The sequence below is a fragment of the Monodon monoceros genome, unplaced genomic scaffold (genome assembly GCF_005190385.1).
Source record: "Monodon monoceros isolate NGI ecotype Baffin Bay Population unplaced genomic scaffold, NGI_Narwhal_1 Super_Scaffold_10, whole genome shotgun sequence".
Classification (NCBI taxonomy): domain Eukaryota; kingdom Metazoa; phylum Chordata; class Mammalia; order Artiodactyla; family Monodontidae; genus Monodon; species Monodon monoceros.
Genome location: NW_021703766.1, coordinates 51,110,957 through 51,134,636, shown reverse-complemented (window position 1 = coordinate 51,134,636; position 23,680 = coordinate 51,110,957). Strand labels below are relative to the sequence as shown.

At 57.5% G+C, this 23,680-nt stretch overlaps 4 protein-coding genes across 5 annotated transcripts; 3 read left to right on the top strand and 1 right to left on the bottom strand.

The window, feature by feature from the left end:
* Nucleotides 1-479: 479 nt before the first annotated feature.
* On the top strand, nucleotides 480-3,276 carry NTF4 (neurotrophin 4). Its single transcript, XM_029211567.1, has 3 exons — nucleotides 480-608; nucleotides 1,566-1,689; nucleotides 2,326-3,276. The coding sequence occupies exon 3, from the start codon at nucleotides 2,338-2,340 to the stop codon at nucleotides 2,968-2,970; it is 633 nt and encodes a 210-aa protein (XP_029067400.1). The 5' UTR covers nucleotides 480-608; nucleotides 1,566-1,689; nucleotides 2,326-2,337; the 3' UTR covers nucleotides 2,971-3,276.
* A 2,179-nt stretch (nucleotides 3,277-5,455) lies between these two features.
* Nucleotides 5,456-7,515, top strand: LOC114903405. The gene is given in 5 exon segments (XM_029236194.1): nucleotides 5,456-5,579; nucleotides 5,680-5,807; nucleotides 6,544-6,671; nucleotides 7,091-7,278; nucleotides 7,325-7,515. Coding segments are annotated over 5 exon segments (759 nt in total).
* A 653-nt stretch (nucleotides 7,516-8,168) lies between these two features.
* Nucleotides 8,169-9,523, top strand: LOC114886135 (lutropin subunit beta-like). The gene is given in 3 exon segments (XM_029206700.1): nucleotides 8,169-8,933; nucleotides 9,198-9,407; nucleotides 9,409-9,523. Coding segments are annotated over 3 exon segments (561 nt in total). The 5' UTR covers nucleotides 8,169-8,687; the 3' UTR covers nucleotides 9,514-9,523.
* An 82-nt stretch (nucleotides 9,524-9,605) lies between these two features.
* RUVBL2 (RuvB like AAA ATPase 2) lies at nucleotides 9,606-23,675 on the bottom strand. Of its 2 annotated transcripts, none has more exons than XM_029213524.1 (15): nucleotides 23,298-23,675; nucleotides 20,282-20,336; nucleotides 18,659-18,714; nucleotides 18,210-18,351; nucleotides 16,259-16,388; nucleotides 16,046-16,112; nucleotides 15,070-15,176; nucleotides 14,891-14,984; nucleotides 14,374-14,497; nucleotides 13,945-14,039; nucleotides 13,730-13,848; nucleotides 11,075-11,194; nucleotides 10,558-10,687; nucleotides 9,830-9,944; nucleotides 9,606-9,716 (listed from the first exon to the last, which is right to left on the bottom strand). In XM_029213524.1, exons 1-15 carry the CDS (start codon nucleotides 23,307-23,309, stop codon nucleotides 9,691-9,693), a joined length of 1,392 nt encoding a protein of 463 aa, XP_029069357.1. In that variant the 5' UTR covers nucleotides 23,310-23,675; the 3' UTR covers nucleotides 9,606-9,690. The 2 variants fall into 2 exon arrangements, with proteins under 2 accessions (XP_029069357.1, XP_029069356.1); XM_029213523.1 differs by lacking the exon at nucleotides 23,298-23,675 and adding an exon at nucleotides 20,918-21,017 and having other exon boundaries at nucleotides 9,608-9,716.
* Between the last annotated feature and the right edge of the window lie 5 nt (nucleotides 23,676-23,680).

The window sequence follows — 23,680 nt, the reverse complement described above, 5'->3', positions numbered from 1 at the left end:
CTTCCCGAGCCCAGCTGGTTAATGTCTGGCCTGGAGCTCCCGGGAGAGTTGGGGATGAGAGCAGAGGGTGGGAATCTGCCCGGGGATTGACACTTCACTGGCAAAAGAACGCAAAGGAATCTCAGGCCCAGGCTCCTGGGTCTGAGGGAGGAGGCAGCTGGAGCTGAGGAAGAAGGGGCTGGGGGTCCAGACTCCTGAGTCTGAAGGAGGAGGGAGCTGCGCGGGCCCAGACTCCGGAGTCTGCGGGAGGAGGGGTCTGGGGGACCTGGACTCCTGGATCCGGGGGAGGAGGGGGCTGGGGACCCGGACTCCTGGGTCTGAGGGAGGGAGGGGTAGGTGCTGGCGCCTGGCCTCCTGGGACTGAGGCGGGCGGAGGGCTGAGCTAGCCAGGCCGGGCTTCCGAGGTCTCTGCACGTGTGTGGAAGGCGGGATCCCCCGGCCCCTCCTCCGCCATCGGGCGCCGCCCCGCCCCCGCCCCCGACCCGGGCCCTCGGGAGCTTGTGCCGCGAGGAGCCGGTGGGCGAGCGGGCGTCCCTGCAGCCAGCGAGCAGGAGGAGGAGCCGCCGCCGCGCCAGGGGCAGCCGGGGGAGCCGAGGAGTGCGCCCCAGGTAAGAGCCTCCGCGCCTCCTACCCCGGGATTCCGGCGTCTGGGTCGCCCTGCCCCCGGGTAGGGAGGGACGGGGGCGGGGCCTGCGGGGGCGGGGCCTGGCGGAGGAAACTGAGGCAGGAGGGCAGTGTCCCAGAAGGACAGCCCGTGACCCCCCCAGCGGGGTCTCAGGAGTCCGCACCCCCTGGCTAAACCTTCTGGGGGAGGGGGGCCGGGGAGTCCGTATATCTGAGTACCTGGGAAGGAGCTTGAACTCCAACAAAACTCCAGGGTCTGAAGGAGGAGGGCACTGGGGGTCGGACTCCTGGATTTGAAGGAAGAGGGATTTGGGGGCCTGGACTCCCGCATCTGAGGGAGGGAGCTGGGGACCTGAGTTCCTGAAAGAGGAGGCAGCTGTGGCCTGGGCTCTTGGGTCTCAGTGAGGAGGGGGAAGCTAGGTCCCAGGACTCCAGATCTGAGGCAGGAGGCAGCTGGGAACCTACACTCTGGGTTCTGGTTGGGTCAACATGTGCCCCTCTTCACAATTCCCCCTTCCCATTTCCCCATCTCCCAGCCAGGGCAGGCGGCCACGCCAGGTATGTGCAATAGAAGTCTTGGACGGGCCCTGGCCTGTCCTGTGAGGAGAGAACATTCCAGGAAGCAGCCTCGGGGACCCGGGGCTTCTTAAGTGTGGGCCCTCAGGGACCCGGGTGTCCAGGCCAGCCCTGCCCCCGCCCTGTCTGAGAGATGAATGGGCTGAGGAGGATGTAATCTTTTCCAGCCTCCTTCATCCTCAGTGTCTCCCCTCCCCTCTCCTCCTCCCATCTGCTTTCCATCCAGGAGCCATCACCTGGGCAGGGGGATGCAGCCTTGACTCTTGGTCCCTTACACTTTAAAAAGAACACTTTTAGAGAAGGGGAGTGTTCAGGCCCCCTCCTCCACCTGCCTCTATAACCTACCTGTTCCCTTCCTCCGCTAGGTGGTTGCCCCCTCCCTCTCCTGAGATGTCAGGAAGGAGGGGGCCACCTGCGTCCCCCACAGGGGCCCCCCGGAGCCTGGGGGCCCCCAACCCCGGAGCTCAGAGGCGGAGGAGGTGCTGACAGGTCTGGTAACCACCCACTTCTAATCAGTCCTCTCCAGGCCATCCTGTCCCAGAATCCACAGGCTTCCAGAATGTTCTAGAGAGACTGCAATATGCAAACCCCTGCCAGTGTCTCCCAGCCCTGGGCCAATTTCATGGACAGGGAAACTGAAGCCCCACCTGAGAGGAAGTGTCTTGCCTTCACAGTGGCAGTTTGAATCTGAACTTGGGTCTCCCCAGGATTCCAGAACATGACCTTTCTCAGAATTCTGGAAACTCAAACCTCCTCCAGACTGCAGGGCTTAGGGTTCCTTGGGGTTGTAGAGGCAGGATGGCAGAGTGGAGTTGCTGGGACAGGGTTCAAGTTCCACTTCTGGCATTGGCTGGCTGTGTGACCTGGTGCAAGTCACTAACCTCTCTGAGCCTGTATTTCCCCATTTGCCTGTATTTCCCCATTTGTTGGCTATTAATAGGAATAATAGTAGACTAATTATGATTAATCTAGAAGTTGAGCATTATCGAAGTCCTAGAATATAGGGTCCCCCCAAGTTCTAGAACAAGTGCCAGAACTTCCTCCCTGTGGCAGAAGTTCCCATCGGCCCCCCCACTAAGTTATTATCCTTCTCTCTAATTCCAGCTTCCCTCTCTCTATCCTCAGGTGCTCAGCGAGATGCTCCCCCACCCCTCAGGCTCCCTCCCCATCCTCCTACTTTTCCTCCTCCCCAGTGTCCCAATGGAGCCCCACGCCTCACCCTCACCCCTGCCCCCATTTCCAGTCCCCGAGTGGGACCTCTTGTCCCCCCGAGTAGCCCTGTCCAGGGGTACCCCCACTGGGCCCCCTCTGCTCTTCCTGCTGGAGGCTGGAGCCTTTGGGGAGCCAACTGGCAGCCCGGCCAACCGCAGTCGGCGGGGGGTGAGTGAGACAGCACCAGCGAGTCGCCGCGGAGAGCTGGCTGTGTGTGACGCAGTCAGCGGCTGGGTGACAGACCGCCGGACTGCTGTGGACCTGCGTGGGCGCGAGGTGGAGGTGCTGGGCGAGGTGCCTGCGGCTGGTGGCAGTCCCCTTCGCCAGTACTTCTTTGAAACCCGCTGCAAGGCTGACAGCGCTGGGGAAGGTGGCCCCGGTGGGGGTGGAGGAGGCTGCCGGGGTGTGGACCGGAGGCACTGGGTGTCTGAGTGTAAGGCCAAGCAGTCCTACGTGCGGGCATTGACTACCGATGCCCAGGGCCGTGTGGGCTGGCGATGGATTCGAATTGACACTGCATGTGTCTGCACACTCCTCAGCCGGACTGGCCGGGCCTGAGGCCCATACCTGGGAACTGGGCAGGTAGAGGAAGAAGAAAGCTGGATGCTGAAAGACCTCAGGGGTGGCCTGGCTGCTCTAGGCCTCAGTTTGGGAACTCGTCAAATGGTCACAAAAATCACAGGTCTCCGATTTTGAGAGCTCCATCTGGGCAAGAAAGACAGATGGTGAAACCAAATGGGGTTTTGAAGGATGAATAGGAGTTCTCTTGGATGAACTTGAGGGTAATAATGATGATGATGATGATAGCCAATATTTTCTGAGTGCCTACTGTTTATGAGCTCTAATACACAACTTGTCAGATCAGCTCTGGTGGATTTGACCATTGGAGGCCCTCAGCTTCTAAGTTGCTGACCATGCGATCTCAGAGGACATCACCTTGCCCACCCTGGAGAGAGTGACAAGGAGGGGATATGTCAAGAAGTGTGTGTGGGAGCATAAAAACTGGAACATGTAGGCAGCTAGTTGGGAGCTGGGGTTCAAATGAGAAATCTTACTTAGTCAGATAGGGCAAGTGTTGGCTTAGATATTGTTTTGAGGTAGTGAGCTACCTATCAGAGCAGGAGCACAAGCAAGGTTGAATGACAGGAGGTCAGGATGCTTAAGAGTTTGGCCTTGGTGGGGAGTTGGAATCAGGTTTCTACCCCTCTTCCCTGTCCCAACCTTTACCCTATACTAGTAAAGAAATAGACCTTACCATTGTCCAGCTTGAGTAGAGCATGAGGTTTTGACCAACTGGCCTGTCCCCTGGCTGGGATCAGGGGTGATTTGGACCCTGATCATCCTAGAATGAGCCAGGAAAATCCAACAGGAGAAGCGGCCCCAGAAGCCTGAATGAGGGGGTCAGTGGCACCCTGGGCCAGCCTGCAGAAGGCAGCCTCAGTTTTCCCTGTCTGAAGAATGGGTTGGTGGGATGAGATAATGGGGGCTGAGGAGGCAGAGGCTTTGACCAAAAGGGCTTTAAAATGAGGAAGTGACAAGTCAGGGATAGACCCCACACCCTCAGGACACCCCTTCGTATATTACCATTCCATAGCCACATGCAAACACAGACACACACTTTTGCCCTTGTTTCTACATCTCTGTGTTCTGGGTCTGTGGTTCCCGCTCTCTTTTCTGCCGCCTCCTTTGCTGTCTCTCTGTCTAAATTCCTGTCCCATCATCTCTGGGTCAGTAGCTCTCTTTCTGTCCCTGTTTCTCACTCACTGTCTCACCCATTCCTGTGTGTGTTTCTTTCTCACTCAGCAAAGCTCTTTCCACACCCCCCTCTTTATTGCTAAGTATTTCCCCGTGGGTCCCTCCCTCTTCTCCCACACCCATACCCAGGTGGAAGTTTTCAACCAAATCAAAGGCAGGCAGGACAGAAGCCGAAGCTGATGCTGAGCCCTTCAGCACACACAGGGAGGGAGGGAGAGCCCTGGGGAAGTCTGGAAATCGTTACCCAGCCCCTCACCCCTACCCTCTGCTGCCGAGGTGGGCTGTCCTGGCAGAGGGAGGCGGTGGCCAAGAGGGCCGGGACCCTATAGGAAAGGGGGATGTTTCTCATGGATGCCCTGATGCGCTGAGTAGCTCTGCCCTCCTCTCCCTCTGTTCCTCTGTTTTTGGGTCTCTGACCACCCCCCGCCCCAGGTCTCTGTCCCCCTCTCTCTGCTGCTCCCTCTCTGGGTCTCTGGGTCTCAAACTCTCTGAACTCTGTACTTCTATTGCTCTCCCCCGCACTTTCTGCCCTCCTCTCCCTCTGGGTCTCCGTCCCCACCCCCCCATTTCTCTGAGTTTTTGTGCCCCTTTTGGGGTCTCTGTACTCTCTCAAAATCCTCCTCTCTCCTGCCTGGGTGTCTTTCTCACTCCATCCATCTGCACGCCTGCAGGCCCTTCATTGGCTGGGTTTAGGGTGGGAGGGTTCTGTCACCCGGGGCAACAGCAACAACGAGCCGGCTCCTGCTAGGCTACGGGGCGGGGGTGGGACCATGGCGGGTCGGAACCTAGCTCGGCGCTACGGTCCCCCACGGTCCCCCATCTCTGGGACCAAGGTGCCTGGGTCCCAGCCCAGTTGGCATCTCACCAGCAGTGGCGTCGCCCACCACTGTATCCCGCCCGTGCCCTTTCCCCCGCCCACTGTGCAGGTGAGAGGACCCTAGGCTCTTAGCCAAGAGGAGACTGGGGGCCCAGACTGAAGGAGGGGCCTGGGGATCCAGACACCTGCTGAGAGAAAAGGGGATTCCGGGCTTAGAGTCCTGTCTGACAGAAGGAGGAGGGTTCCAGGGACTGGGTCTGAGAGAGGAGGGGTCAGGGAACCTGGATGCCTGGAACGGGCGGTAGGAAAGGGCTGGGGACTGACTGGGAAGGATCAGGGCTTGCGGACGAGACTCCTGAGTCCTTTTAGCTGACGTCCTGCACCTTCTCCTCAGTCCACGGTCGCGGAGCCCCTGCTCCTGGCCGCAAAGCAGGATTTGCATATTTGGGCTTTCGACGAGGTCACCAACAGATGGGAGACAACCTCGGGCTCGGCTCACGTGCCCAAGACCCACGGCGGGCCCTACGCGCAGCCCAAGGCCCCAGAACCTGCGGACCGCACGCGGATTGTGGGGATCAAGGATGTAGCGGAAAAAGTAAGGTTCTGGGATGCCCAGGTCCGCGGGAGACAGGGCTGGGGACCGCACTGGAGTCCCGTGCACCCTCATGTTGTGTCCCTGCGTCGTCTTCTTGCAGCTCAGACACCGCGGCTGGCGCCTCCCTCTGATCACAAAGCACCAGTGCAGTGAGACGAGGGCGCAGTACACCGGCTGGCCCAGCCTGGGCCGGGGCGCCACCTCCTTCATCGGGCCCCAGCCCCTGGAGCTTGCGGACCACAACCGAGGGGGTCCTTCCCAGGTAGCGGAGAAGACCGCAGTGGCAGGATCTGGCAGAGCTTTGAGACCCTGGGGCGGGGTCTGAGGGAATTTTGAGTCTGGGGTCTAAAGAGTGGGACAGAATCTGGAGGTTACATTGAGTGGGGAAGGGGCTTAGGCCTTTTGAGGCGGAGCCAGGAGGAGGAGGGGACTGGAAGCCCGAAATCCCAGCTCTGAGGCTGGGGACATAGCTAGTAAATCCTGGGGCGGGCCTAGGAGGCGGTTCTGAGGCTGTGGGCGGAGCTAGGTAGCCTAATGTACGTGTGGGCGGGGCTTGAATATTCTGAGGCCGGTCTGGGGCGGAAGGCGGGGCTGGCTTCCCCTGTTAGGGTGGTGTAAGGAATAACAGTCGCCCGAGGCGCAGCTGAATTCCAGGGGCGGGACCGAGAAGGTTTGAATCTAGGGGAGGAACAGGGAAGGTTTTTTAGTGACTGGGTGCTTGGCTTTGTGTCCGATGACGGGCAAAAAGTATTTGGATTTTGGAGGTGAGGCTAGTAAGGGTTCTGATTTGGGGAGCGAAGCTGAAGTGCACTGGCCAGGAAGGATTCTGATTCTGGGGGCGGGTGTCGGCCTGGTTCAGAGGCGCTGTTGAGGCCAAAGGAAGAGGAATTCCGTCTGGGACAAAGGGCATGAAAAAGGGTATGAAACCTTTCTTGCTCATCCCTCCTCCCGCAATCCTCCTCAGGCTCTAATCCCCTGGACGAAGAACCCCGAGCTGGCCGGCCGGCCTTTCACTATTTCTGACCAGGGCATCCTGGACCGCCATCAGCTCTATCTGACCACTTCGGCCCGGGACTTCCAGGCCTATTCGAAGTGAGCCTGGGTCCTCCCTTGGCACCGACCCCCTGCACAGCCCCCGCATAGGCTGGTGGGACGCCGAGTCCCCCGGTGTTGGCTCCCCGTCTCTGACTCAGTAGTCTCGGCCTTCAGCTCCTGCACGCGCAGTAATCAGAAGTTCAGACCCAGCCCCTACCTTTTTTAGCGCCCTGGTATACTGAGTGTCAACTCTCAGGAACAGGAAGCCTGCAAACGGCCCAAGAAGGAGTTCTGGATCTGGGGACGTGGCCCTGAGGGTCTAGGGCGGGCTTCCTTTGGTATTTGAGTCCCCCAGATAACTCTTTTCCAAGGATGAGAAAAGTCCCAGATTCCAGGCCCTTAAATACCTCGAGGACCCAGGAATCCAGGCTCATGCTTCCTAAAGGGTCCCTGACTCCTACAAATGTGTCCTCGAGGATCTATCTAGCTGTGCCCTCCCCATCGTGCCGCCACCCCAAACCCCGACAGGAAGGAGTTGTCAGGCTACCCTCGCAAGGACTCGATGACCTCCTGGAGCTTCGGGGAGACGCCCCAGGCCTGGGGCCCCGGCCCGAAGCAGCCGCCCGGTCCGTGCTCCTCTCGGCCACTCCGGCCGCCGAAAATCCGCGTGCCCCGCACCCGTCCGGTGATGCCAGTCGTGCCGCACAGCGGGGCGCTGTCTCTGGCTCAAGAATCCTACAGCCCCCCGCTGCACCCACTCCGCCGGCTCGACCGTTTCTGCCCGCTGGAGCTGCCCTGGGGCGGCCCCCACTGGAAACCCGAGTCAGGCATCTACAGCGTGCCGCAAGCCTACAGCACCGAGAACTTCAACTACGGCAGCTTAAAGCCGGCGCCGGCCTGAGCCAGACGGGCCAGCCCCGCCCTGGACACGCCCCCCAAGCGGGGGCGGTGCTGAGCCTGGAAGACTGGGACTAGGGGTACACTGGGTGGGGCTAAGACGGGACCCCGCCCACCACCTGGGGGCGGGGCAGAGCTTGGACCGTGGGCGGGGCGAATCTAACAGGTCCACTCGATCACGGGGGCGGGACTGACCCTGGAAAATGTACCTTGGGGCTGTGGGGTAGAGGGTGGCACACACCCTCTGCGGCGGAAAGGGCAGAGCTTATCTCAGTAGACGACAGAGTTAAATAGCCTAAACCACGCTCTTTGCTGGGTTCAGTTCCGGCATCCTGGTTTCTGGGGGCCTGAGTGTGGGGCAGGTGGGATTCCCGCTGAATCCCTGGTGGAGGGGCGGCGCGTCTGGGTGGACCCCCCCCCCACCTCTGGTGACAGAATCCAACATCGAAGCCACCCCCCTCCTAAGAAGTCGGACTCAGTCTACGGCAGGTGGAGCAGGGTTGAGACTTCAGCCTATAACCACTGGAGGATTGTCAGAGGGGCGGCGCTCCAGCCTCTGGCGGGCTCCCCTCAGGATGGGTAGAGGGGGGCCCACAAGGCAGGGGGCACAGCCTCCTATACCCTATTTCTTGTGCTCCCACCACGGCCTCCCTAGCACCTGGGGACTGAGTCTGTGAAGTCTGCTTCACCTTGGGCGTCTCTGCTTCTTGGAGCGGAAGCCACTCAGGGAGTGGGGGGGAGGGGGGCGCCACTGGGCCATTCCTGCATCTCCCTGACCTTGTCTGCCTCTCGCCCCCGGGGAGATTAGTGTCCAGGTTACCCCACCATGCTGCCGCCCCCAGTGGCCTTGACGCCCCCACAGCCCGCAGCTATAAGACCAGGTAAACGCGGCAGGGGAGACACCGAGGATGGAGATGCTCCAGGTAAGACCGCAGGGCCCCTGGGCCCCTTGCGACTACATCCAGGCCACGGCTGGAAGGAAGAGGGAGAGTCCTGTGACCTGGCAAAGGAGGCCTCTTTCTAGGAGGGTGTGGAGAGCCAGCAAGCTTCCTGGCAGGAGGAGGGAAGCAGCTGGTGCAGGGCCTGAGGGTGGGTATCTGGGGTCCCTGGGTATGGGGATGGGAGATTCTTGAATGGAAGACGTCAGGCAGAGGAGCTGGGTCCCCGAACGTGTGCATGCAGGGCCGGGGGCTGGGTGGTAAGGACTCGGGGCGGAGGGCTCGGGCTGGCCCTGAGGCGCTGGCCTGGTCCCAGGGGCTGCTGCTGTGGCTGCTGCTGAGCGCGCCCGGGGTGTGGGCACCCGGGGGGCCACTGCGGCCGCGGTGCCGGCCCATCAACGCCACCCTGGCCGCTGAGAACGAGGCCTGCCCTGTCTGCATCACCTTCACCACCAGCATCTGTGCCGGCTACTGCCCCAGCATGGTGAGCTGCCCGGGGTGGGTGGGTGCTGCCACCTCAGCTCCAGGTGGATTACTCAGGGCCAGGCCCACAGACGACAGGAAGTGGCCCCGGGGGTAGAAAGGTGGCCCGCCGCCCGGGGCAGGGGCTGGGCGTGTGGGAGGGAGAGCACAGATGGTCCTCTGGACACCCGAGTCTGGGATCTGTAGGGTGCAGTGAGGGAGCTTGGGGGAGGGCTTGGCCCCAAGTAGACACCCAAGCCTTCCCCCCCAACCCCGCCACCTCCAGGTTCGGGTGCTGCCGGCTGCCCTGCCGCCTGTGCCCCAGCCAGTGTGCACCTACCGCGAGCTGCGCTTTGCCTCCATCCGGCTCCCCGGCTGCCCGCCTGGCGTGGACCCAGTGGTCTCCTTCCCTGTGGCCCTCAGCTGTCACTGCGGGCCCTGCCGCCTCAGCAGCTCTGACTGTGGGGGTCCCAGAGCCCAGCCCTCGGCCTGTGACCGGCCCCCTCGCCCAGGCCTCCTCTTCCTCTGAGGATCCCCACCCCAACCTCCCATGCCCACCTCAACTCCTGGAGCCAGCAGACGCTCCTCCCCATGCCTCCTAATAAAGACTTCTCAAACTGCACTCTGGGGGTGTCTTTCTGGGGTCTCAGGGTGTGTGCGCCTGTGTACATGCACACACAACACACACAACAGGTCCAGTTTCAGAACCATTTTATACAAAGTCACAGTGTCAGAACTCTGGGAGAAAATGGGGAAGGGGGGGTGAAGGCGATATCAGCTCAGGAGGTGTCCATGGTTTCACCTTCTGTCGGGAGAAGGAAGGCCATGTGGTCAGTGTGGCCCCGAGGGCAGGGCCTGAGCTCTCCAGGCTGGGCTCCCTCCTCCCTCTCTGGGGCAGGCGGGGAGGGGGACACTCACTGAGCTCATTGAAGAGGAAGGCGTCCTGGTACTCCTTCATGTACTGCGTGGAGCGCGACTCATCCAGGAAGAGCGAGTAGACCCGCTTGATGTCATCCACCTGTACCTCGGTGCCCTGATAGGGGAATTGAGACCTCAGTGGGGCCCCTCCCAGGAGGTGGGTCAGGGTGAGGACTCTGGGGCCAGGTCGCCTGGATTCAAATCCTGCCATGGCCACCTCGTGGCTGTGGGCCCCACCTCCCCACTGCTCAGTTTCTTTTTTTGTTTGTTTTTCTGCGGTACGTGGGCCTCTCACTGTTGTGGCCTCTCCCGTTGCGGAGCACAGGCTCCGGACGCGCAGGCTCAGCAGCCATGGCTCACGGGCCCAGCCGCTCCGCGGCATGCGGGATCGCGGCATGTGGGATCTTCCCGGACCGGGGCATGAACCCGCATCCCCTGCATTGGCAGGCGGACTCTCAACCACTGCGCCACCAGGGAAGCCCCCCCACCCCTCAGTTTCTTCATCTGTAAAATGGACTTAACGGCATCAACTTGCAGCCAATAGATATTTACTCAGCACCTCCCGTGTGTCAGGCTGGGAGCCACAGAAATTAACCCGAGAGACCAAAGTCCCCTGCCTTTGAAAATTTGGGTTCTGAGACTAAATGCAACTGCCCAGGGAAAGCCCTGGGAGTAGTAGCATGTCCTCCACTCGCTCATCTGACCCCTGGGCAGACGCAGCCGCTGACCTTGCGTTTCCGGCACACCAGGCTGGCGGCCGTGATGAGCTGGATGGCGTAGCGCAGCGAGGTCTCCAGCCCAATGCGGGTCAGCACTGTGTAGGCGTCCTCACTCATCTCCACGTCTTCCTCCTCACACCTGCGGGCAGGGGGCGTAGGTGGCATTCAGCCAGGGCCGTGGCACTGCTGGACCTCTGGGGTACACGTGGAGTCCATGTCCTCAGATGCACAGAAGAGCCACCGAGGCACAGGCTGGGCCCAAACCTTGGGCCTCCTGAGCCTCTCCCTTCCAGGGCTCTTTCCACAAGGTCAGTCACCGGCACAACCCCTCCCTTCTCCAAAGAGCATCCCCCCCATCATAGGCCACTGCTTGGATGCCCAGCCCAGTCCTGCTTCTGGCAGGCCCAGTGACCTCCCCCTCAGACCTCAGTGTTGCCACGTGTCAAACAGGGTGGACACCAGCCCTGCCTCTCAGGCCTGCAGCCTGGTCCTGCCCCGGAAGGCCAGGGGGGCCCCCCACCCGCACCGGATGCGGAGGATCTGCTTTGTGTCTTTCTCGCTGTAGGGAGAGGTCGAGACGATAAGCAGGCGGTCCAGCAGGTCAATGGGGATGCCGTGGGGGCTCTGGTAGCTAGTGCCCCGGATCCTGGGGGGGAGGGGGAAAGGAAGCTGTCAGGGTGATGCTCTTAGAACCTGGCTCTCCATTCCCTCTACTCAGAACACCCCACCCCTACCAACCCCCTCGGCCACAGCCCGCTCACTGGACCAAATACCGGTTAGCCTTCAGCTCCGCGCTGGTGTCACTGCCCGACGGCGCAGCCACCCCCTGACTGCATCAATCCCCCTGGAGCTGAGCTGGTTTTAGCTAGATATCTGTGTCCAGGATTACTGGATCAAGGTCCCACTCCTCTGCTTGACACAGGGCTCCACAAGAGATGCAACTGTGCCGGTCCTGTCCCCGGCTGCACCTGGCCCAGCACAAGGCCTGGCACGTGGTGCTAGGAAACAGCAGATTCCCATTATTCATGGTAGCTGTGTTCTACAAAGTGGAGACGAACACTCAACTAGCAAATACAGGGTTAGGCTCTTGTGAGCCTCTGGTCACAATTTTTGGCAACCAACCAATAGATAGCCCGGTTTCAGGTTAAAGACACCTTATTCAATATATATTATTGACTTATTCATGCTGAACTCATAGCCAATAGCACTTGAACTCGTGCCTGAAGGAAGCTCATCTAACACATGTGTTTTCTCTGTACGGCACATCCCTGCCTTCTTGCGCTTAGCGACACTGGACAGCTGGGGGCCATTTTAAACAGCAAAATGACCAGGAACAAAAAGCATACAATGTGACAAATGTCGCACTAAACAGATCAGGAAAAGGACACTTATTTACAGCACGTGAACTGAAACTAGGAGGCAAAGCACTGCCTGCTTTGACCCTCGCCTGGACGGTCTGCCATGGGCGATTCAATTTTTTCCTGCTCTGCACACGTTTGTGAATGACCGCCAAACTGTGATGGATACCAATTTGGAGGCTACAAATCAACTGTAGCGAGTAAGCAGATCCACAAATATGGAATCTGCAGAGGAATGACTGCGTTTGCTGCCCCTCATAGGAGACACCCCTGTTCCCACAGCCTGACCTGCAGCTGCTACAAACATGCTCTCAGCTGGTCTCGTCCAACCCTGTCATCTGGATACCAAATTCTGGCCCTGCCACCTTCTACGTGTGACCTTGGGCAAGTTACCAGGCCTTGCTGTCCCCATCTTTAAAACGGGGCTGAGGGAATTCCCTGGTGGTACGGGTGGTTAGGACTCCGCGCTTCCATTGCAGGGGGCACGGGTTTGATCCTTGATTGGGGAACTAAGATCCTGCAAGCTGTGATGCATTGCCAAAAAAATAATAACAAAAATAAAGCAGGGCTGAGACAATATTACCTCCCGAGCTTATTTTGAGGGGGCCGAGCAGTTCATCCTGGAAAAGGGCCAAGCACAGAGCCAAGGACAACCTGCCTGCTGCCCCTGGTAGCCATGCCCCTGTCTTCCCTGCACTACAGCTGGCACAAGGCTGCTGCTCTGGAGGTGCTGGTCCCTGGGCTACCGTGCAGCCAGGTGCTGCCACACACCTGAGCAGCCCTGGGTAATGGGTCCAGGTGGCCATGCTGAGTGCAGCCTTTGGGCCCCAGCCTCTTGCGAGCTCTCTGCCCTCCACTTCCTTCTCCCTTCCTGTGGACTCTTGAAACGTAGATGAGGTGGGGAAGAGCCAGCAGGGAGGACATGGCACAGCGACACCCTAGGGCAGAGGTTCCCGAGCTTTATGGCATCTGGTACCCTTCATGTCTCAGGAATTTTTCCATGGTATCCTTAGGTCAAGAGAAATACTAAGCTTCGTTCCCTTTATTTCTATTAAGCAGTTAGGTGTAAGCAACTTAATTGTAGTAGTTTCTGCAGCGTCCAAAACATGTCACTGTGCATCCCTTAAAACCTTAAAACATCCCACAGGGGCTTTCCTGGTGGCACAGTGGTTAAGAATCCGCCTGCCAATGCAGGGGACATGGGTTCGAGCCCTGGTCCGGGAAGATCCCACATGCTGCGGAGCAACTAAGCCCGTGCGCCACAACCACTGAGCCTGCGTTCTACAGCCTGGCTCCACAACTACTGAGCCCGCACACCTAGAGCCCATGCTCTGCAACAAGAGAAGCCACCATAATGAAAAGCCCGTGCACCGCAACTAAGAGTTGTTCCCGCTTGCCGCAACTAGAGAAAGCCTGCGCACAGCAACGAAGACCCAGTGCAGCCAAAAATTAAAAAAAAAACAAAAAACAAAAAACAAAAAAACATCCCACAGCACTCCTGTGTTCTCTGCAGTACCCTGGGTGCCTTGGCACACAGTTTGGGAACTGGAGCCTTAAGGGCTACCGGAACAAGAAAACACAAAGAACATGGCACCTGGACTTCCTTGTGGAGCAGAGTTGCCCACCAGCCCTGACCAGCCACCTACTTTAGTTTGAGGGGAAAGTACACTGTCTTGTCTGGGCCACAAAGCTTGGGAATAGCCAAGCCCACCCCTCCCTAACGAGGTGCTCACCAAACGTGCCCTGATTACCCAGTGACCGTTCCCACCACCCAGAGGTCCCCGTTCTCCCCAGGGGCCTCTGAGGGGCCGGCAGTGGCTCACCGGGTGATGCCGCGGTTGGTGGCCATGATGAGGACAGGCGCCATGTCACTCTCCAGGGCCCGGTTGAGGAACGAGAAGCTCTCAATGTCCAGCATGTGGACCTCGTCGATAAATAGCACCTGGGGGTCAGGGGGGCGGATGTCAAACCCACCTCCTGTGTCCCCTCTTCTCCCCCACCGCAACGTCACCTGCCCTGGCCCTGTCCCGGTACTCACGCCGGGGATGATCTCCGCCTTGCCTTCCTCCCGCCACTCGGCCACCTTGGCATTGATCTGCTCTCGGACTTCTGACTTGATCTCCCCTGTGTCACCTGTGGGAGGTGGGGTATCAGAGACAAGACAGGGATCCAGGGCCGGAGGGTGGACCAAGATGCAGAAGGATGGGACGCCAGGGACAGAGGGAAGAGAGACCAAGCCCCTGGAGTGGCAGCACGACGGGAGGGCCAGGGAGTCGGAGATGTCCCAGAGAGGCAACACAGGGGGGGAGACGAACCACACTGACAGATGGAGAACAGGAGTCAGCGAACAGGGATGGGGGAAGAGGGGAAAAGCCATCGCCACGGGGGGGCCGTACTGGTGGATGGGAGAGGGAGAGGGGAGCTGCCAGGCGCCCTGGGGCGGGGGGAGACGAAGGCTGGGCCTCACCTGAGAAGAGGGCCAGGAAGCCCTGGGTGCGGGAGTTGATGACGTCAATCTCGTGCAGGGACACCGTGTGCACCACCTCCTTGCGTTTCTGGAGCTCCCCGTCTGGGCACTGCACGAACTTGGTCTATGGGGCCGGGATGGGGTTCGGTGTGGACAAGGGCAGAAAAGAGCATGAAGGGGGGGCCCAAGGGGCCGTCTGGGGGAGACTGGGGCTCCCTGGAATGGAACTAAGAATCCAGATGGGGGTCACCCAGAAACCCCAGGCCCAAGGGGTAGTCAAGACCAGGGCAGTCAACAGCACTGAAGGATATGGGGGTTCCTGGAGGACCCCAGAAACCATGAGCCAAGTGCCAAGCTGAGGGACCCCAGCTGTCCTAGACGGTACAGGGAAGAACCAGGAGTACCAGGGACATGGGGTTGGGGTGACAGGAGGATCCAGACCCTGTAGGCCCTGGGGTGATGGAGGAGAGAGAAACATCCTGGTGCCTGACCGAGGGGACCTGGAGCCCTGGCCCACCTGGGAGCCCATGGCGTCATAGTCTCGAGCGCGTGTGAACGAGCGTCCCAGCTTGGAGATCTTGCCCGTGGCCTTGTCAATGGTGATCACATCCCTGCAGGGGATGAAGGGTGGGGGTGAGGAAAGGAAGGGCCAGAGCTCCTCTACCCTGACCACCTGGTGCAGACCCCACTGCTCACCCAGCCTGGACCTTGTCCTTGGTCAGGGACTCGATCATCTTAGTGCCCAGGTCGTATATGGTCTCCATCTCTGTGGTCTTGAGGGTTAGCTTGCCCACCTTGGAGCCCTGAGGGGTGACATGCCAGGCAAGGGGCTCAGAGACGGGCCCAATGTCTCCCTAACACAGCTTCAGAACAAGCATGACATGGGGCAGCTTTGGGGGCTTGACGAAGATATCCATTGTCACAACTGCAGTGACAGCTTCCTGGGTGCATGTGTGTCAAAGCCTAACATCTTGTAAACCTTCAAGGGCGTGGCTTATTGGCTGTCAATTGCACATTAATAAAGCTATTATTAAAAATCCAGTAAAGAAGCAAACAAAAACCTGAAAGACAAAATCTATAAAAACAACAGGGACCTAAGGTCTCACAGAATGGCCAAAGGGGTCCCACTGTAACACTCCTTTTCTACACCCGAATGAAAGGCGGTTTTTGTCGATCACAAACCCAGAAGAATTCAGCTAAACACAACTAAGAAAACAAAAAATGCCACGCCCCTCCCCACGAGATAAGCTAAGAAAACAAAATGCCACGCCCCTCCTCACAAGATGAACAGTCACCAAGTCTGGGCTTTTCCCAGCATATTGGAGTCTCTCCTGTTTCCTGGAATTGTTTCCATAGTGAGGTGCTTCCTTTGTAGGGACAGGTGGCAGCATAAAAGGACTGGGATTGGGGAGGGAGTTAAAGTGAGTTTTGGTTGTTCATATTTAAAGGGAGGATGTATCCACGGATTTCTGCTGTAATCAAAATCTAATTTAAAGAACTATCTGGAGAATAGCTTTCCCTATATTTAAAGATTCTCCTACCATGTTTTTAAAATTCAAAATTTAATTGCAATGGATGAGACTAATTTAGGAGGCTGTTTACAGGTGTTAAAAGTGCAAGTTGACCTCCCCCTCCAGCCTTGGGGGTAGCCTAGACTCGGGAGCAGACTCACCGTCCCCGTTGCTGGCCGATCAATCTGGATCTCCACCACCTCCCCTTCGATAATCTCAGTCTCCTCCCTGGGCAGAGAACAGATCTAAGGAGAGAGCCCCTCAGGAATTGCCAACTCCCGTGAGCCCTTGGGTGCAGGATGAGCTGGCCAGGGCCGGGGGTGGGGGGGGGGACGTCCCAAGGCCGCTGGGACCTGGCATCACCCCCTGCTTACTTGATGCGCACACCGATGGAGCGCCGGAAGGCCTGTGTCAGCGCCTCTGTTTTGCTCATCTCCAGGGAGAAGATCTCACTGCCGGCGATGGCTGTGAACGGAGTGTCAGGGCCCAGGGCCTGTGCCATGCCTGGGAAGGAGGGGAGGCAGCCTGGGTAGGTGGGGGCAGCCCTGGCACCAGGTCCCCAATACCCGCTCTGTGGCAAACCAGCTCTTCTCCCTCCTCAGGCAGGAGAGCAGGAGAGAGGGGCAGACAAGGAGATGCAGAGAAGGCAGGGGACAGAGGGCCGCATGGGGAGGATCAGAACCCTGCGCTGTGCAGAGGGCAGACCTTATGACTCTATAATCTTGCCAAGCCTTCCTCCTAACCTCTAAGAGCTGTTTAGCCTCAGGGCTTGGGGGTGACGAGCAGGGGTAGAGACGAGGGGCTGAAATTGAAGGTAAGAGAGTCAGACTGTGTAGGTTTGAATCCCGGCTCCAGGGCTTAGCACCGGGTGACCTTGAGAAGTCTGCTCCTCAAGCCGGTTTGCCCCTCTGTGTAATGGGACCGATAACATGACAAGCACTGGCACGGGATGGCACCCTGCATAGGAGCGATTACGAGGGCAGGCAGGGATACACTGGTGCTCAACCATGACTCCGTCACGGTCTGGAACCAGCACAGGGACGGGCCTCCTCTATGGCTTGGGGCCTGGAGCTGGCTGGTAGACAGCGGGGCCATTCCTGCCATCACTCCAAGCGCTGAGCCCCTCTGCCAGCTCCCCTTCCTGAGGGCTCTGCCCAGCTCTGAGCCAAGTCTCCCGGACAGGAAGTCACCGAACCCTCCTGACCAGTGTGAGCTGGGAACTCTCCTTGGTCCCCTTTACAGATGTGTGTCACACTCTGTGCCTGGGTGTCCTGCTCCCTACCGTCTGTCCAGGAGACTCCCAGACATCCTACAAGTCTTAGTTCAGGTTCTGACTCACCTGGGAAGTCTCTCCCGACAACCGCCACCCCGTTTTCTCTCCCCACCACCCCTCATCGGAGGTAGAAGCCTCCTCTGTTCATCACCCTGGACGGTATCGTGTCCACGAACACCTCCCTCAGGCCGGAAACTTCTTAAAGTCAGGATTTTGGTCTTAATCATCTTAGTGTCTGCAGTGTCTGGTCCAGGGCCTGGCACACCAGTGTACCCAAATGAGTGCTACTTTATCTTAACTGCAGACCTAGCTATTACCTTGATTCTCACTGCCTGGCCCCACAGTCAAGGCACAGACGTGGGAATGAGTGGGAAGAGAGGAGAGTCCAGGAAAGCTTCAATGATGAAAAGATGCCTGGGTAGGGTTTTGAAGGATGAATAGGAGCTCAACAAGGATGAGGGACAGTTGTGAGTAAAAAGATCTTAAATCACTAATGCATTGCAAAAGAGACTGCTGGCTGTCTATGCAATGCCCATCTTTCCCATCTTCCTTCGTTCCAGAACCCCCATTTTATTAGGGTAGCAGTGATCCCAATTAAAATATTAAAATAAGTTTTAATGTCTCACTGTCTTGTGCAGCAGAGTGTAGCCATTAAGTTCTAGTCAATAAAATATAAGCAAGAGTGTGTGGGAGTCCCAAGACAGCTGCTTAAGGGGAGCTACCTCTTGGAGGTACACCCTCTTTGCAATTCCTCTTTCTCTTCTTCCCATATGGAGTATGGATGGGAAGGCTGGAGCGTAGGCCATCTTCTTGCAACATGAGGTGACCCTGACATGGAAGCAAGTGATGTGGAGGCAGGAAGGTAGGAGCCTTCACTGTTCAACAAGGCTGAATTGGCCTACATTCAGATTATTCTATGGGAGAGAATAAACCCATAGTGTTTAAGGCACTGCCATTTTGAGCTGTTAGACGTGGCTGAACCCAACCCTGACTTACACGGGAGGGATCATCTGGCAAGGCCAGAAGAGATCCTGCCCTGAGAGGTGTCTTACCCATGGCGATGGCCGTCTTCCCAGTACCCGGCTGACCGGCGATGAGGACCGCCCGGCCGGCGATCTTCCCTTCCCGGATCATCTCTAGCACCACGCCAGCTGCCCTCCGGGCCGCCAGCTGGCCCACCATGCCCTGGGAAGCCTGGGGGTGGGAGGTGACAGAGCACACAAGGTGACTTCCTCCTGGGCTACTACTGCATTTCTACCACCTCCAGGCTGATGAGATCAAACAGGACATGTTGGCAGGGACTTCAGAAAAAAGCCAAAAAAGCCTTTTCCACCCCCATTTTTTAAAGACCGATAAAACTGCACATGCGGCTGAATTTTATAAATACAGCACAAAGGTCTGGAAGATCATAACGCAGTCCCCATACTCCGCACAGCCCTGGGTCCCCTCTGCCCAAGGCCCCCATGGAGCAGCCTTCCCACCCCGGCCCCCTGGGCTCTACCTGCCGTGGCTCCAAGGCGTCGTCTAGCCCCAGCCCCCGGATATGGGAGTGAGCGCCTGTGTGTGGGGAAAGAACCAGAAGACACGGTTACCAGCCAGCTCGTGTCGATGTGTGGCCTGAGGGGCTTCCAGGCCGAGCCCTGGTTTCCTCCTCGGTCACAGGGGCACCTCAATTCCCCACCTCACTGGGAGGATGGCCGGACATGGTAAATGCTCAGTAAATAAGAATGGCTCTTAGGCTACGTGGTGGCCTGAGTGACCTCCCAGGTTCTAATCTCATTCCATGTAACTCTGAGAACAAGAGTCTCAGCTATTATCACCCTGGATCATGGCCAGGGCTCAATAATCGCCCCCAGGCCCTCATTGACATGGAGGCGAGGAGGAGTTCAGAGAGGTTAGGTCCCTTGCCCAAGACCACACGGCCAGTGAGAGGTGAAGACGCAGGATTCCAATGCTTTACACTAGACCAGGGCTGGGCAAACTACAGCCTGTGGGTGGGCACTTGTTTTTGTAAATAAAGTTTTATTGGCACACAGCCACATCCATTCGTTCACATACCATCTGGGGGTGCTCTCGCATTGCTGCAGCAGAATTGATCACTTTCAACAGAGAAGATTTACTATCTGGCACTTTAAGGAAAGATGTGTCAACCCCTGTGCTGGCCTGTAGGCAGGCTGAGGGCAGGGACTGGGTGCAGCTAGAGTCTCCTGGGTCCTCAGCTCCCAGCAGGGCTGGCCCTTGATAGCTAAGTGCTTTACCTTATTGTATCTTATGTGAACTGAGGAGGTGAACTACTCTCCCACCATTTTGCAGGTAAGGAAACTGAGGCACAGAGAGCAACTAGCCCCTCACTACGCGGCTCAGAAGTGGCACCCAGCAGCGTGCTTCCAGAACCCAGGTTCATAGCCAGGAGCGCTTTACTGCCTCTTCTGGCAGCTCTGAATGAATGAACGTGAACAAATAAGTGTAGTCTCCTCCTTGCAAGTCAGGCTCTTTGCAAAGGCTGCACCCTGCTGTTGCCACTACACCCCAACTTCCTGGTCCCAGGTGAGCTGGGACCAGGGGCTTGCCTGCTCTGAGTCTTGGTCACCTCAGCTAAAAATGGGATGACAGTCACAAGAGGCACCTTGTGGGGCTACTGTAAGGATTCGAGGGATGCAAACTCATATTCAACAGTTATCTGTGGAGCGTCTGGTCTGCCAGGGCCTGTGCTGGGGACACCGCTAGGAAGGAGACAGACCAGGTCCCTGCCCTCAAAGAGATGATGCGTGTGCTTGGTGTTTGGGACAGTCAGTGCAGGGCCAACCCCAGTCAGCACTCAGCAAATATCCACTTTCACGATTTCCAAGCAGGATGCTGGGGCATCAGGGAGCCCCGCCAGGGAAGCCAAGCCAGCAGCAGTACCGCCTGGGGTTGAGGCCTGGCATGGTCTACCCCACCCCCGCCCCCAGCCATCTGACCTGCTCTGGAACTCAGGAACCTCCCTCCTTAGATAGCAGGGACGGGGGATGGTGGGATGGTGTGCAGGCTGACTCCCTCTTGGGGGCCCTGGGTAAGCTGGCTCTGTCAGGGGTACAGAGGGAAGGCAGGGGCTAGGTCCTATTCCTGACCCACGCTCACTCACCGATACGCTCAATCCTCGTCACGTCGCGGATCTCTGGGACCTTGGTTGTGGCTGTCTGGGGTTGGAGGAAGACGCATCAGTACAAGCCTTTGCGGTCCCAGCTTTCAACAACCCCTCCTCTGTCCCTCCTGCCCGCCTCCCACAAGACAGTCCTTTCCACTCCTCCCCACAGACAGGCTGGCATCCCAAACACCAGATCCTCCTCAGCTGTCACCCACTAGGGCTGGTGGGTTGACCCCATTACACCGTCAGTCCCAGGAAGCCAAGGACTGTGTCTGTCTCGTTCACAGCCCCGTCCCCAGGGCCGGGCCCATGTTTGGTGCCCAGGAATTATTTGCTGAAGGAAGAAGTCCTCCCCGTCCCCCAGAGCTGCGAGGACAGATGCAGAGTGGGCATTAACTTGGATGTGTTCTGGCCCCCCTTGCGCCTCGCTGCCCCAGCTCTCTGTCACTAGGCCTTTGCATGTGCAGGTCCCTGGTCTGGCCTGCTCTCCCCACCCCCCTCACTGAATCAGATCAAGCGTCACTCATTAAGGGAGGCCCTCCCTGACCTCAGCCCCTGCCCGGCTAGTTCTAGGGTCTCTGGATATCCAGACAGAAGGAAGGGCCTCTTTTGGGAGTCTGATCTCACACTCACAAGGTAGACTGTTGGATCAATGTTCTTGGCTCCAATGGATGTGAGTCCCATGAAGGGCACAGCCCACAGCTCACTGGTCTCCCTTGGGGCTCAATGTTTGGAGTTTGAATGAATGACGCCCTGAAGTGCTGAGTTCACTCAACAAGCAGGAACTGAGGTCTCCTGTGTCCCCAGCTTTCCAAAGAGCAAAGTCAGACATTATCCCTTCTCACGTGGGGGAGAGAGATGAGTAAACACCGCCTGGGACAATTCAAGAACCGAATGGAGATCCACTCAGATATTCATGGCAGTGTTATTTATAACCAAAAGGTGGAAAAAACCCAAAACATCCATCAACGGATAGATAAACAAAATATGGGGTAGCCATAAAACGGAATATTATTCAGCCATAAAAAGGGATGAAGGGACTTCCCTGGTGGCGCAGTGGTTAAGAATCCGCCTGCCAATGCAGGAGACACGGGTTTGAGCCCTGGTCCGGGAAGATCCCACATGTCGCAGAGCAACTAAGCCTGTGCACCACAACTACTGAGCCTGCGCTCTAGAGCCCGCGAGCCACAACTACTGAAGCCCGTGCGCTTAGAGCCCATGCTCCGCAACAAAAGAAGCCACTGCAACAAGAAGCCCCACTCACCGCAACTAAAGAAAGCCCACGCACAGCAATGAAGACCCAACGCAGCATACAATTCTTAAAAATAAAAAAAAAGACCCAACGCAGCCAAAAAAATATATAAATAAATTTATATAAATAAGTAAATAATATTTCTTTTAAAAAAGGGATGAAGTTCTGATCCACGCTACAACGTGGATGAACCTTGAAAACATTATGCTGAGTGAAAGAAGACAGACACAAAAGGTCACATGTTGTATGATTCCGTTTATATGAAATATCCAGAATAAATAAATCTAGAGACACAAAGTAGATTAGAGGTTGCCTGGGGTGAATAAAGAAAGGGAGGCCTAAGAAGCCAGCACGCTGACCCAGCTCCTTGGCCACCTGCCCCCAACCCTCTTCCTCCTCACAGGTCTCCTAACCAGAATGAGAGGAGATGCAGGCATCCAACCCAAGGAAAACCCTCCTCTCTCTGGAACCAAGAGTTCAGACTTCCTGACCGTGGCATGGTCACAAGCCTCCTCCCTTGTTTGTGAACTCTCCCACTTACTCCTCCTCATAGGAGGTTGGTCACTGCCCCCAAACCCCTATCAGAAGATTGAGAACATACTCTCACCCACCCCTATACAGCCTATCAGACTCTACTCGAGACAAAAAATAGACATGGGTCCAGGAATCCCAACATAAACAGACCTGCCTCCTACAAAACCTTTCCTTTCACCATAAGCCTCTCCTACCCCGCGCTGCCTGCTGATCCCATGGAAACAAAACTGAGCTACCATCCCCTCATACTCCCAATACTTCATCCATACCCGTGCGAACTGGGTCTCAGGAGTGTGGCCACTGCCCTTTCCTCTTCCGCTTCCCCATCCACCCTCTTTGCCATGACAACAGAAACACTCACATGTCGCCCCTCAGGCACCAGTTAACTCTCATCCCGACCCTAGCCCCATCTTGACTGGGGTCACCATGGGAACCGAGGCATCTGGAAGCCACGTCCAACCGCCAAGCTACGGCTACATCCCTTCTTCATTCAGATGTTTCTCAGAAAAGTACTAGGTGCCTGGCCCAGTGTACCTGGTCTCTCCTTTATGGAGTTCACATGCATACTTTCAAGTGATAACTTATTGAGCATCCACGTTGGGCATGTCCTGATGAAATGCTGGGAATATGAAAATGGCTAAAACAATCCCATGACAAGTTCCTAAGCCTCTGTGCCCCCGGCCCTTTCCGCTCTCTACTGACACCCTCTGGGTTCTCAACACTCTCTCTTTTGGCTCAAGACTCAATAAGCAACTCCACGATCTGAAGCGCATTGGGCAGGTCCCCGCCTGTGTTTCTCCCTTGTACTCAGGTACTATTCACACCATCAACAACCCAAGACTGCTGGATGGCTTGGAGCCCAAGACACTACAACCCTCATCAGACTTTAAGGCAAAGGACTGGAGAACTGGCCACTAGTTGCGCCCAGAGGATTGGAAGTTGGAGTTCCCAGAAGATGATGGAGTCAGATTTGACCACTGAGACCGTAAGCATTCACTTGAACCCAGGATGCCGGTATCCTAGTCCCTTCTTTTTTCCTCCCTCAGATCCAGAAGCCCGGGCCCCCAGCTCCCTCCTTCCTCAGAACCAGGAGTCCAGGCCCCCAGCCTCCTATCCGCTAAGATCCAAGAGTCCAGGCCCCCAGCCTCCTCTCCGCTAAGATCCAAGAGTCCCCGTCCAGCCCCCTCCTCCTTGAGACGCCTCAGCCCTCCGCACGCCGACACTCACCACGGTTGCCATGATGCTCACCAACCGCCAATATCCTAGCGGAAACGGAAACGCGCTACGAACGAGGCGTTCTGGCCCCTCTAGACTGCCAGGTCCTCCAAAAATCTCGGTGGTTCTCCTGGTGGGGCGCGGCGTCACTTTTCAGGGCGCGGCGTCACTTTTCAGGCCCCGCCCATCCAGGCTGCTCTGGAAGATGAGTTCCCAGAACTCCTGAGTCCACTCCCCACGCCTCGTGGCTCCTCCTCCTTTTACCCAGGCCTCCTTACTAAGGCCGATTGCAAAATTCTTAACACTTCTTTGGGCAACCACACGTCCCCCACGCCTCCTTTCCTCCTTATCCACCGTCTTCCCTCCCCCGCCAATTTTGGGGCCTCTAGCTTCGG